Source organism: Drosophila ficusphila, unplaced genomic scaffold (assembly GCF_018152265.1).
Source record: "Drosophila ficusphila isolate 14025-0441.05 unplaced genomic scaffold, ASM1815226v1 contig_791, whole genome shotgun sequence".
Taxonomy (NCBI): Eukaryota; Metazoa; Arthropoda; class Insecta; order Diptera; family Drosophilidae; genus Drosophila; species Drosophila ficusphila.
This window is the reverse complement of record NW_025064737.1, coordinates 20,798,298-20,811,442: the sequence shown is the minus strand read 5'-3', so window position 1 is coordinate 20,811,442 and position 13,145 is coordinate 20,798,298. Positions and strand designations below refer to the sequence as shown.

Here is a 13,145-nt window from a genome sequence, read left to right as displayed (position 1 = left end):
GTACGTTAAATAAACATTAATATTATTAACACTTTATTGGAAAAATTCCAATTCCCAATTAGAAAGCTAAAGGAAATGCTGAAAAGTAATAGTTCCCCTCCCACAGACCCAAATAAATAAACTGTTATTATGTTCTTTTCAAATTGTTTTATATTTGTTTTAATTGGTTTGCTATTTGTTTTCATTTTGCTATTTTGTTGCCATCACAGTTGGGCTATCACAGATGCGTTGTTGGCTGGTCCTGCCACTCCACCGTCCTACCACTTAACCCCGTTTTTACCAGGGGCGCCACAGGGGCTGCTGCATGGGCTGTGGCGAGGGGGCGGGGCTGTCGCAGTCGCTGTGATATCCAGAGGAGGCGGGGCTGAGGGGTGCCTTGTCCATTGAGGAGTAGTCCATCGAGACCTGGAGGGACTCGCTGGCGGTCTGGGCCTCGTGGAACTGCTGCAGGTTCTTGTAGATGCGGCCGAGGTGAGTCATCACCGACTTTCCCAGGTCGACGCTCATGCCAGGTGTGGAGGCCATGACACGTGACACCTCGTTGACAGCGTTCATGTAACCGTTCTTGAAGCTGTCCAGGGGCAGGGATGGCTCCTCCTTGACCACCTTCTTCTGGGTCTTTTGCTGGCGCATGAAGACCACCGCCGACTCGAGCATCTCGGCCTTGTCCATCCGCAGGATGCCGTCGTCGCCGCGGAGTTCGGCGACAAGTGTTTTCAGGTTGTCCAGGCACTTGTTCATGCGGGCTCGTCGCTGGCGCTCCAGCAGTGGCTTCTTCACCTTCTGGTAGATCTGGGTCTTGGTGGTGTATTCCATTTTTGTTTTGGTTTATTTACGTAATTTCGGAAGAATGAAATTTTAGAAATTTTTCTTTCGTTTTAGGCTGGTTGTTGCCTGTTCGATGAAGGAATCGTGAGTGATACTCTGGTCCTCAGAGGTCCGACCTTTTATACTCGCTCCCTGGGCCCTGAAATCCACCCTCTGGTACGCACCTTTCGTGCCCTCTCTTTCGCTCGCACGGCGGAGCCCCGTTCGTGCCGTCTCTCTCGCAAGGAACAGCTGCAACTTCGTAGGACGGAGGACAATCCTTGTGGCTCGTGGCGTGGGAACCGAGCTGAAAGTAAGTTTCTCACACAATTTTTTCTCGTTTGTTTTCCCTTTTGGCCACATGCTTCGCTCCGCTCCGCTTCTCATTTTTTTTTTTTTTTTTGAGTTTAAGGATCAGGGCACATTTTTGCAGCTGTCGCTGTTTTTGGCTGTTCGCATTGCTTTCTGGGCCGGTGTTATTATCCTTAATGCATACTTCACTGCCTCATCCTGTCGGTTGGAATGGGAACGTATATGGGTACATGGGATCGGGAACCGAGATCGAGGAGTGGTGGGGGACTCTGGTTGTGCGTGGGCTGCCCTGGCATTGTTATCCTGCCGTGCCATCTACTCGCTTATTGTTTCATCAATGCCTGCAGACGATGATGGCATAATGCCCCTACTCCTGCCCCGATCTCCGAGCTGCAGATCTCCTCTTTCCGTTCCCACAGTGCCCCGTCGACGAGTGTTTATTGGACACAATTAGTGGATGTGGCATATTGGCTTCGTGCCGGGTCGCCTTGGTCGTTCGATCGCTCTTCGGTTTTCGATGGGTGGTGTGGCAGGGGGACGTGGGTCAAACGGGCGCAGAAAGTGTGCCCCGCGTGCTTGACTCGTGGTCGATGTTGAGTACTTATTATCCGGGGTGAGCAGTGTGCAGGAATGCTCACCTTTGGGATGAGATTGACTCCCTGCAACCCCCCTAATTGGCTTTTAATAGGTGAAAACTGCATTGAGTAATTGATGTTAGCACTTCTTTTATTGTTTTGGAAAAATTTAAATGATATATGTGGTGTCCGATGCAACCCACTAAAATTTAATGATATTTGATTGATTATATATGAAAATGCAGAAAGGATAAAAGACAAAGTCAGTCAATTAAGATAAATGATTGTAAACAGCCTACAAAAGAACGAAGGTAGAATGCTTACTTATCCGTAACATAATGTCAAGTAGGTACTATTAGATTCTTACTATTTTTCCATTGCTTATATCGAGTGGGCATTAGATATTTTTTTTGTGGGTTGTTTGATGATTTCTATAACAAATTAATGGTCCTTTGCATGTAAATTTTTCTCCCTTCTTTATACCCTCAAAAAGAAGTAGTGAAGTAGTTAATTACCCAAATGATAGGTAGAAATCTTTAAAGGTCAAAATAGGTAGTAATGTGAAATTTATTGCGTATGTCAAAGGGCAAGGGATGCTTACATTTTTAGAAGAGGGCTTGCGAAACTCCCAATATTCGACTGATTCATTGCAAAGAAAGTACTTTGAGGGGTGGTCAGATTTTCTCAATGGAATTTAAATAAATGGGATAGAATATGGGATAAGTAGTTTTGGCGTGTGCTGAAATGCTAACCTTTCGTTTACACCCTTATTGAAAATGTAAAGGTTGAGATATTAGTATTGACAGGGGGCATGCGGTTTTAGATTTTTTCAATAGTTCATCGGTCCTTTACAAAAGGGTACCATAGAGGATATTACAAATTGGTAAGACATGTTTTTCGATTATTACCTTTACGTAAGTGTAATTTTGCGGCTTTGCGTTGATAAATGAATGTCGTTTTATTGAGGGCCCATCAGTGCATCATGTTTTTCATATTATATTGAACTTGTTATTGGAAGCTGTTATTAATTTAACTTGTTAAAATAATGATGGCTTTTAAGATAATGAACATAATTCATAAAAAGTTCATTCCCATGAACATGTATTAATTTAACTAGTGCTTACTAGGTTTGTTTTTTATGGGATGAAAATTTGTTTGTTGTAGAGAAAAAAAGAAGATTTCGCTTTGTTTATCTGATTATTGATTATGAATGATATCTCTATACGTATGATCTTATTAGCCTCGTCTGGATTGTTGTTAATCAGATCCAAGATCCAATACTTCTTTAAAATAAAAAACACAAACAATAATCCCAATATTTTCTTATTGGAGAGAGCTGTAAAAGAATTATTCCCAAATAAGAAGATGGTCGTAAGGTTTCGTTTCATATGTTTTGTATTTAATTTCTTTTCATTTTTTATCTTTTGTTGTTGTATTCTTGAGATCTCTTAGCTGGTAAACATTTGTATATATGTAGAGTAAAAAAACAGACTTCTGCTCGATTGAGTTAAGACAAAAGTTAATAAAGCGTGCCCTATCACAGACTTAACTTAGAAACCTAAAACTTGGTAACGTAACAAATAAATGAGGATCATTGTAAAGCATTTTCTAAAGCTGCAGTTCCAATTGCGCGATTGCCCGTCGAGGGTATTTAGTCCTTTGATTTCGACCTGGTTTTTACCAGGGGCGCCACACCTGTCCAGGGCTGCTGATCTGGAGCAAGGATTCGTTGTCGCTGGCGTATCCACTGGAGACGGGACTGATGGAGGAGCAAGAGCTGGCACTAGAGCGGGAACTGAAGTTGGAGTTCGAGCTGGAGCCGCAGATGATGCTGAGTGGAGTGTTGACTGCTTGAGTTTGCTCCATGGGCTGCTCCAGTTGGTTGAGGCGCATGCCCAGGTGGGTCATCAAAGTGGTTCCGAAGGCGACATCCACTCGGGGAAGGGAGGCCAGAGCGCGGGACACTTCGTTAGCTGCCCTGATGTAACCGGCACGGAAACTCTGCTCGGGATTGGCTGGCACTTGCTTCTTTGCCTCCTTCAGCTTGCGGAGATGCTGCACGGTGACCTCCAGGATGTCGGCCTTCTCGAACTTGGCATCGCCAGTCTGCGAAACGCACTCGGCCATCAGGTCCTTAAGCTCGTCCAGGCACTTGTTGATCCTGGCACGACGCTTCCGCTCCAGCAGAGGCTTCATCACCTTGCGGTATTGGTAGGTTTTGGACATCTCGTATTTGGTGGCCATTGTTTATGTTTTGTTATTTGACTTCGGGTACTTGTAGAGCGACTTGTTGAAGAATTTCTTCACTGGCTTGGAGGACTGTATCCTGAGATGTTGACTGCTCAAAAAATGTTTGAAAATGTTTGCCTTCGTCTCCGGTTACCGCTGCTTATATAGTGCCAGAAAGTATAGGGTAGTATCTTCGGGTCCATCTGTCCGTTACAATAAAAGTCAGTGAAAGAGGGTTTACCAATAAGTTCGAAGGAAACAGCAATTGCAATTGCAATAGTTCTATGACTCAGGATTAAAAGCGCTCAAAAGTCCACCTAATGGATTTAGCACTCTTTTTCATCCGCTGCAGTTGCTTTCGCAAAGCTCCTGGACAACGTTTTCCCAATCACCTGTAAAAGTTTTCCCAAACCGTTGAGTTCTCCAAGCTGACCCGAGAGAGCCATCCGACCGTTAACGGACTGAACCCGAACGGGCAACTATGCTCGTGCTCAGCGCGCGCTGACGAAGAGAAAGAGAGCGTGAGCCACCACCTGCCGAGCAAATTACTCTTACTCAGTCACTGGGACACGATCCTCTCGCCTGAATTTTCGGTGGTGGGTTTTTCTCCAAAAACAAGTTTGGAGCACAGGCGAGGTAACAAATACAATACAATTTAAAATATACAATTTGGATACCTGCTATTAGATCAATGTTGGATGTTTAATCAAAAAGAAAATCATTGACATCGATATAAAAAAAATATTCCATAATAATTTTGTAATATGTACTTAAAAATTTTTAAGAGTTTCAAGAACAGTTGCTATAATTTTGACCGGAACTGTGGTTCTGTGTGCGTGTGCTTGGCAGGGGATGAAGATGCGATGGTGCAGTGGTGGTGGTGCCACGGTGGTTGCACATGCTGCTTCTCTGTTTTCCTTTCCACTGACATTCGAATCGTGGGAAACACTTTGCCCTCAAGTTTCCCACAAGATTTTTCTCGCTCGTTGGTGTTATAAGTTATAATCGGAGGTAGTCCGTGTGCGAGTCCCGAGTTTCGAGCCCTTATGCACATTGCACAGTGGGCCAAACCTACAAAACACATGCGTGAATTTTCGGGTGTGCCTTGCATGAATGAAGAATTCTTGGCTTTTCCAACTACGTGAAACTAAGGACTCGGATTTTACGAATTCTGCCATCTACTTGCTAAGGATACTTTTTCCACTTCCTTAGGAATCGTGGGAATGTGATTTTTGAAATGTCGGAAATGGGGTTTTCCAAATCGGAAATGTGTGAAATTGTAAGACTTGCAGGTTTTGAGTCGGGTACCTTACGGATTTTTCGTGTCCTGTTCCTAACTTGCTACGGTAAATTGTAGAAACTCGAATAGAGATCGTGGAAATGTGAATTCAGGGATGTGGTTCCTTGGGTTTTTCAACACCAAGATGTGTGCAGTTTTATAACTTTTGTGGAAGGTGTCCTTGCAGGTTTCAAACTCATGACATTCCGGATTGTTCGATACTTCTTTTCTACTTGATATGGTTAATTTCAGGGTCTATCTGTGCGTGGGAACCGACTTTTGGGTTTATTGTAAATTTGTGGAATTTCTAGGAGTCTATCGTAAAGGGAGTGGACTTTTGTGGAAGGTGTTTTGCGCAGGTTTGGTACCTTATGTTTTACGGATTTCCGTAGCCTGGTCTTTACTTGCTATGGATAATTTGGGATGCAATGACTGTGCGTGAGAACCTGCATCCTGGAAAAAAGGTATGATTCGTGAATGTTCGTACGGTATAATTTTTTGAGGATTTTTTTGTGCACAGGTATGCAAAATAAACACACTAAGCAGCTCAATAATGAGACTTTGCAGTTATGCGATTACAAATTTACAATTATTTAAAGAAAATAGTTAATGGTTCAATAAAAATCAGCCCTTATAGTTTTTTAACAGTTTTCCAATTCCACTTGAACCACTGTAAATCTGACCGAGCTGCTTGTGCGAGTCACGGGTAGTACTGAAAAAACTACCACCTGCCCTTTATTTTATTTAATTTTTTCTTGTCCATCGTGGGCCCTATAGCTGCCCTCTCCCTCGCACCCGCTGTTGTCAATTATGAATGCTGAATTGTAGCTTCTGTTGAACACTTGGGCCCTGGGATCGAATCGTATAGGATCGTACAGCGCTAAGTGGCATACATATACGCGTATGGTATTCCTGCTCACGTCGGGACATCATCATCGTGGGACCCAGAGCAAAAAAAGGGAAGGTTCGATGGATCGACGAGGGACATGCAAACTAAATGACTGTACGGCAAATTGACACACACTAAAGATTAAATGTATCGCATTCGTTAACTATATAAACAATATACGTGGCCGGTTTGAAGAACCCAGTAGTTGTTGTTGCTGTTGTTGTTGTCGTTGTGGTTGTTGTTGCTGGGGCAGGAAGTGTGTGTGCGCTGCGTGCTGAGAGTGTGCTGAACAACAAGCCGTTACAATTTTCTGGCGACTGTGAGAAAATTTTTCGAGCTGCACATGGCCAGCTCTGTGTTGTTTTTTCTCTCCTTTTTTTTTTATTAAATAGGGGCAACCATTTGGGCACGCAACGGGGTTGGCTTATTGTCAATGCATCGCTATAATCGCTGGTGTTGCTGCTGTGCTGATGATGTTGCTGCTGTGCGCCGATGTTGCTGCTGCCCTGCCGTTGCTGCTGCCGTGTAATTGAATATGTGTGCGCATGCTTGGCACGCCAAACGCGCGACAGACGCGAGCAGCTAAAAAACAAAAGCTGAAGGGCTCCAACAGAAGCTTGCTGCGCGCCACGCATGCGCAATAAAATCGAATAAAATGCAAAAAAAAAAAGTTGGATTTTTTTTTGCAAGCCCGAAGCTTGGGAATCGGCGACAGGAAATTATCATTTTGCTCGGAATGACAGGGCGGCGATTATCATTAGCTGCGATTAGCTTGATGCCCGGATATGCAGGGATATTGTCCGATTAAGTAATTTTAGCTTTGATTTGCATTTGGCTTCGAAAGAGATTTAAGTGGGGGATAATAGTTTTAATTGGCTTATTGCGTATAAGACTAAAATACCACATGGTTAAAAAAGTGGGTAATACCAAATTTAGAAGACGTGTCAAAAAAAGCTCTCACTTATAACAAACACCAATTAGTTAGTATTTTGAAGGTGACTTTATGTAACCAATAATAGGTTTAATTGAGGCTGGTTAAGTTGTCATTGATAAGCCCCTTAAAAGATATTTTAAAGGCATAATTTGGTGGCTTTATTTTCAAGCAGAATCCAATTGGCTTGGATATCCCATTAATTAATCAAACCAATTAATCAAATAGCAAACACTGATACTTTCAAATAATTTTTTTTTTATATTTAAGTTTCTTATAAGCTAATAACATTTACTCTACACTAACTAGCTGAGTTCATATCACAAATGTATTTAATGGTTTCCAACTGGAGAGGATGTCTGATTGCATCCTTCAGACTAGTTGGAGATTCATACTTGTTGCCGGCACGCAACTCGATTCGCACGATCTCTCGACAGCTCCATTCATTCATCGAATGATATGTTTTGTATTATCCATTCATTCATTCAGTCGTTTTGGTCGCATCTAACTACCGGTTTGTGGCCCATGTTGTTGCTGCTTTTGGTTGGTGTTGCTGCTGTAGTTTTCAGATTGTTGTGGTTGCTGGCTGTTGTTGTCATCGATGCTTTGATTTCTAGAGATGCTGCTACTGTTGACACTGCCGCAATTGTTGTAGTTCATTTGGCTGCTACTGTTTTTGCGGCTGATATTCTCGCGTTTTGACCAAGTTTCATTTGCGGTTGCCTCAGGGTTCGCTGTTATTGCTACTGGTGTTTTTATTTTGGCTTTTTGAGATGTTGCTGCAGGTTTAGCTGATGCCTTGATTCTTGCAATAATTGCTGCTGTTGACATTGCAATAAGAGTAATTGTAGTTTTCGTTACTGCTTCTGAGTCTTTCGAGTGCTCCTTTTGCAACTGAAGTTGCAGTACTTCTTATTGTTTTGGCTTTTGAGGTGTTGCTGTTGACATTGCAATAATAATTGCAGTTCGTGTTGCTGCTACTGTATCTTCTCTGTGGTGTTGCTACTGGAGTTGTCCGTTCCTCTTGACAGCAATTTGGATTGCTTTTGTTGCAGGTAATGATGCTGCCGCTCCTTCAAGTGTTGCTACTGCGAATGCCAATAGAAGCTGCCCGCTGAAGTCTCCAGGCAGATGACCAGGTGCTCCTCCATTCCGAAATGAGTTTCTCTCAACATCCTTTCGTTGGCCTGATTCTGGGCAATTTCCTCCAAGCTGTCGTACCGCTGACTATCGTTATGTGCGCTGCTTTTGCCGAAACGCTGCAGCATTTTGGCCAATAAGTTCTTTACTTTCGACATGGTTTTATGTAATTTTTTAAACTTCACTTTTCTGATTGGACTTCTTAACGCGTTGGTTTTCAAATCGCAACTGTTGTGGGCTGATGGCAAGGATCGCGCTTTTATAGGCTGACAGACAACCACCACCCAACGGTCCCACCACCCAAAACAACAAGTGCCACATGTGCCTGCCACATGTGCAAACTCCGCGCAAGTGCAGCAGCAACATCATCCCGAGTTTCAGCCCAACGTTGCGCCTGCCACGCTTTTAGCGCAAGGAACCCCGCAGCAAGCTCAACACGTGCAGGATAATCTCGTTTTCCCCCACTCCAGTGGTCCCTTCTTCTCTTTTTTTTTTTGTGTTGTCGAACCATCCTCGTTTTTTTCCGTTTCAATACAGAATAAATATTGAGAGCGTTGAGCAGTTGTGGTTCCCATGGATAAGGTTCGACAGCCAAGGGCCTTCCCCTATCCTGAGCGTATATCTCGATTTTTGAGGCTAGGGGAAAAAGTATCCCACGGTTCGAGTGGCAGCTGTTTGCAATTTAGGCCACAGCCCCGCTCATTTCGTTGCCTTGGTGGTGGTTGCTCCTTGTTGCCATCGTTGTTGTTGCTTTTGCTTTTGCTGTTGCTGTTACTGTTGCCCCTTTTGACACATATTGCACTTGCTGCTGATTTTGTTGCTGTGGTTGTTGTTGGTGGTGTTGCTGCCGAGTTGGTTCAACTTTGGTTAATTGCTTCGCCCGCCGTTGGGTCACGCGTTTGCTTTCCAATCGCTTTCCACCTGATTGATGTTTGCTTTTGGGCCTGGAAAGCTCAGCGGTTGGCCAAGCGCGTGGCGGAGGACAAGTGCTGCTCCGCTGATTGGGACGTGGGTCAGTCACGTGTTTGGGAGCCCGCCGCACTTTTAATCCTGGCTAGAGCAAGGTGCTTCTCATTTGTGGTCGTGTCTATGATAGCGATTTAATTCAACTTATGTGGGTTCATAATTTGAAGTGTTTGTTGTCTGTGGTCCATTGATTGGGAGGTGGGTTTTGCATGAGGGTTGTTCTTTGGCACGAGCTGCGAATAAAGTGGGTTGATGTTGATTGCTTTCGGGGAGTCAATTGTGTTTGAATGTTAAATGGCAAGGTCGATTTAATTAATTAAAGTGTAATGGAGAGATTACAAAGATTTTCAAGTTATTATTAAATATTTCTTAAGAGTCAGTAGATTTAGTTTGGTACCTAAAAATCTGTACTTGTTTTATAAAGAAGGGAAAGTGCTAATGTTGTTCCCTTTTCCACTAATTTCTTGACTATTTTCTCATGGCGTATTTAAGCCCAGAATAATCGCATTAACACCAGGAAGTGACCATTCTTCTTGAAGCTAACTCCGAGTTATTCTGAGCATCCCACGGATTGTGGGCTCTGAGCTAATGTCAGCCAACAATTGCCCACTTATCGTCTGACTAATTTATGGCTGCGCAAACATTTGCCAGCGACATTTACCTGACAAACCGACTGGTGGTCGGGCATAAATCCCTCAAAGGATTGGCAACATAAGTTGGCCGATTGGATCGTTGAAATCCATCCGGCGGCTGTCAGCTGGCAACTGGGGATTCTCACTCACCTTGGAGACATTAATGATTTGATTGCCCATTGACAAGCCAACGAGTACACCCCGACCTCTCCAAATCCCCCTCAACTTCCATTCGGATCAATGACAGACGGCTCGTTAAACTTCTTCTGCGGGTGCGTTCGTTCAATTAGCCCATGTCGTAAAGTACAAATAACTATTGCGTACAAGTTCCACGGAACTTGGATGAAAACTCTGGGACCGACTATAATCATTAAGCCCGCCGACTGGTAGCCGGCAATTTAAATTAAACAATCGTCAATGACGACGACAAGAGTGAAAAACTAAAGTAAAGCAGGCAGCAATCAGTCGGAAGGTTTGTCAGTCCGTCAGTCAGTCAACCAGTCAGCCAGTCAGTTGGGCAGTTAGTCAATCCGTCAATCCGTCAGTCCATCAGCCAGTCGCACGACGATTGCTACTTGGGCTGATAATAAGCGTCGCGCCGGCGCAATAAATGTGTGCCGACAGATAAATGTGTGCCCTCATCTGGTTGCTGCTTCTGTGTATTTGCAGCCAAGTGTTTGTCGGTGTGTTGGTGTATCTGTGTCTCGGTGGCTTTCCGTGTATCCGTGCCTGTAATCGTAACCATATAAGCGTCTTAAATGGCAGGTGTGCACATCGCGTGGGAAACACACGACGCGTCTCAAGCGGTTCTCACGATATGAAAATCGAGCAAAACAAACCGAAAGACCCCTCAAGACCTCGGCAACGGTGACTGCCACTTTCTCGGGATTCGAATTGGATCTGGGATAGGGATTGGGATTGGGGTTAGCTCTAAGGGATGTTGGAAGTGTGCAGGGGATCGACCCAACATTACGCCAAGATTTATGGGGAAACGCGGGGTTAAGGGGTCCCCAAAATATCGTGAATAGAAAATGTTTTTAAGTGCTTGTTTGTAATAATTTGGATATCAAAATTAAAAGGATTTTATTGTTACTTTTAAATATCTACAGAACTTAATTTTTCTTTGATAAAATATTGACTCACAAAAAATTGTATAATATTTTAATAACAAATAAAAGCATTAATATCATGTGCTGATTAATTTAAACCATTTAAGAAATTAAAGAAAATTATATAAAATTCTGGAAAGTTCCACAAAATATTTATTGAATTTTATGACACATTTACTACAATCTATAGTACTATCATAAGCCCATAGTTCGTAGGCAATGGTCCCATAAAGGATCTAAACGGTCCTCCTCCTTTCCTCTCAACAAGCCAAAGATCAGTAAGCCACAACAAGACAATTACAATTTCACCGAGTTTGATTTTCATTTGCTGGCCCAAACCGAATCAGTTTGTCGCAGACAATTGGGACCAATTCCGTGTACCACGTTCTCACGTCTTGGCCAGCATTTTACGGTTTAATTGCAGTTACAAAGCGTCGCCAGGACCCACACTCCTTGGCTAGACAATTGAAAGGAATAAACGCACAAAGGGAGCCCAAGAAAGGAGCCTGAAACTCATTCTTTGCACAGCGATTTCGGTTTCCTTTCCCACGCACGCACAGCAATAAGATTTCCAGATCTCCACGCTGCTCGCAGGTAGCAGGTCCTCCAGCCAGGACCTTCTCTTCCCGGCTGCGGGTATAAAAGCCGGTGCAGTCGACGAATCCAGCATCATTCGAGCAGCATCCTGCAAGCAGCACAGATCAGCTCAGCTCTTTCCTACTCAGCAACTACTATTACTGCAAAATGGCACCACAGACCAGCAACGAATCCGCTTTCGTCTCGAAAACCCAGCACTATTTGAAGGTGAAGAAGCCCCTTTTGGAGCGCCAGCGACGAGCCCGCATGAACAAGTGCTTGGACACGCTGAAGACTTTAGTGGCCGAGTTCCAGGGCGACGATGCCATCCTGCGAATGGACAAGGCCGAGATGCTGGAGGCGGCACTTGTCTTCATGCGCAAACAGGTCGTCAAGCAGCAGGCGCCTGTTTCCCCGCTCCCGATGGACAGCTTCAAGAATGGTTACATGAACGCCGTCAGCGAGATCTCCCGAGTGATGGCCTGCACCCCGGCCATGAGTGTTGACGTGGGCAAGACGGTGATGACCCACCTGGGAGTGGAGTTCCAACGGATGCTGCAGGCTGATCAGATCCAGACCTCGGTCGAATCCTCCGCCCCACGCCCACTCAGCCCCGCCTCTTCGGGATACCACAGCGATGTCGAGGACTCCGAGTCCGTTGCGAGCCCCAAGCCAGCACAAGAGACCATGTGGCGTCCGTGGTAATTCGTTCTGCAACTCCATCATCAGCAACGAGAACATCGAATCCAGTCTTCCAACTGCAAATCATGTCTTCCATCAGCAACTCCTGCTACAACGAATCATGTCTTCCAATTGTATCGATAACACTGTGATAACAGCTTTACCTAGATCATAAGAACCAATCAAGCTTTAATAGTTTACTAAGATTTAGTATTTAGGAAAAAACATCAACAGCTTTAATAGTTTTAAAATAAAAAACATACAAAATTAAATACTTTGGCTTATTTATTTCGCATTACAAAAAAGAGCTCCTTATACAGAATCAAAAATATTTTGATAAATACTTTTGTACGATAAAATGTTGTGCAATAATTTATAATTGGGTTGCATTTATTTTCTTTAAAAAATATCTGACTTAACTAGGATTTTCCAAAACTATAATAAAGACCTTTTCCCATACCATATTTCTTATATAAAGTTTCCAAGTATTCTATCACGGTATGGTTGAAATAAAAATTATTTGAAAAGTACAGTCGATAGAGGCATTCAGTTATGTGTTTATTTAAGGATGACAATATGAAGTGGAGTTGTTTTGTCCCAGTGTAAAATGTTTACCTTTCAAGGAATTTGAAAAGTGTTTACCCCTGTTGAATACATCAATTCATTAGAATAATTCCCCTGTTTAAGTGTAAAAGGCACACATTAAGCAATCCCTCCCCCACCTGACGATCGATCTAAACAAGATCTGCTGAGTGACACCCCAGCTGGGACCTCCTCGGCGGAGAATTAGGGTCCCCCGAGTCCAAGTAGGAGGTCCTCGGGCACTGAAGCCCAGACAAACCCCTGGCCAAGCGACGCCCCCGAGGGGCAGGGACACAATATAACTCGAGACCTGTCTACGCCTCGGTCGACAGCTTAACACTGCGGTGCACGTGTTGCTGGGTGTTATCGAATCTGCATATCCCTCGAACCCCTGGACAGCGATCACATATCGTTGTGGTCTTTTTTTTCCACAGGGG

At 43.9% G+C, this 13,145-nt stretch overlaps 4 protein-coding genes across 4 annotated transcripts; 1 reads left to right on the top strand and 3 right to left on the bottom strand.

Annotated features, from left to right (window-relative positions):
- Window positions 1-172: 172 nt before the first annotated feature.
- Window positions 173-902, bottom strand: LOC108095717 (enhancer of split m8 protein). The gene has a single exon (XM_017196892.1). It carries the CDS (start codon window positions 814-816, stop codon window positions 277-279), a length of 540 nt encoding a protein of 179 aa, XP_017052381.1. The 5' UTR covers window positions 817-902; the 3' UTR covers window positions 173-276.
- A 2,169-nt stretch (window positions 903-3,071) lies between these two features.
- Window positions 3,072-4,049, bottom strand: LOC108095691 (enhancer of split m7 protein). The gene has a single exon (XM_017196862.1). It carries the CDS (start codon window positions 3,936-3,938, stop codon window positions 3,372-3,374), a length of 567 nt encoding a protein of 188 aa, XP_017052351.1. The 5' UTR covers window positions 3,939-4,049; the 3' UTR covers window positions 3,072-3,371.
- A 3,261-nt stretch (window positions 4,050-7,310) lies between these two features.
- LOC108095712 (enhancer of split m6 protein) lies at window positions 7,311-8,410 on the bottom strand. Its single transcript, XM_017196884.2, has one exon. It carries the CDS (start codon window positions 8,318-8,320, stop codon window positions 8,108-8,110), a length of 213 nt encoding a protein of 70 aa, XP_017052373.1. The 5' UTR covers window positions 8,321-8,410; the 3' UTR covers window positions 7,311-8,107.
- A 3,123-nt stretch (window positions 8,411-11,533) lies between these two features.
- On the top strand, window positions 11,534-12,398 carry LOC108095709 (enhancer of split m5 protein). Its single transcript, XM_017196881.2, has one exon. It carries the CDS (start codon window positions 11,614-11,616, stop codon window positions 12,148-12,150), a length of 537 nt encoding a protein of 178 aa, XP_017052370.1. The 5' UTR covers window positions 11,534-11,613; the 3' UTR covers window positions 12,151-12,398.
- Window positions 12,399-13,145: the final 747 nt, after the last annotated feature.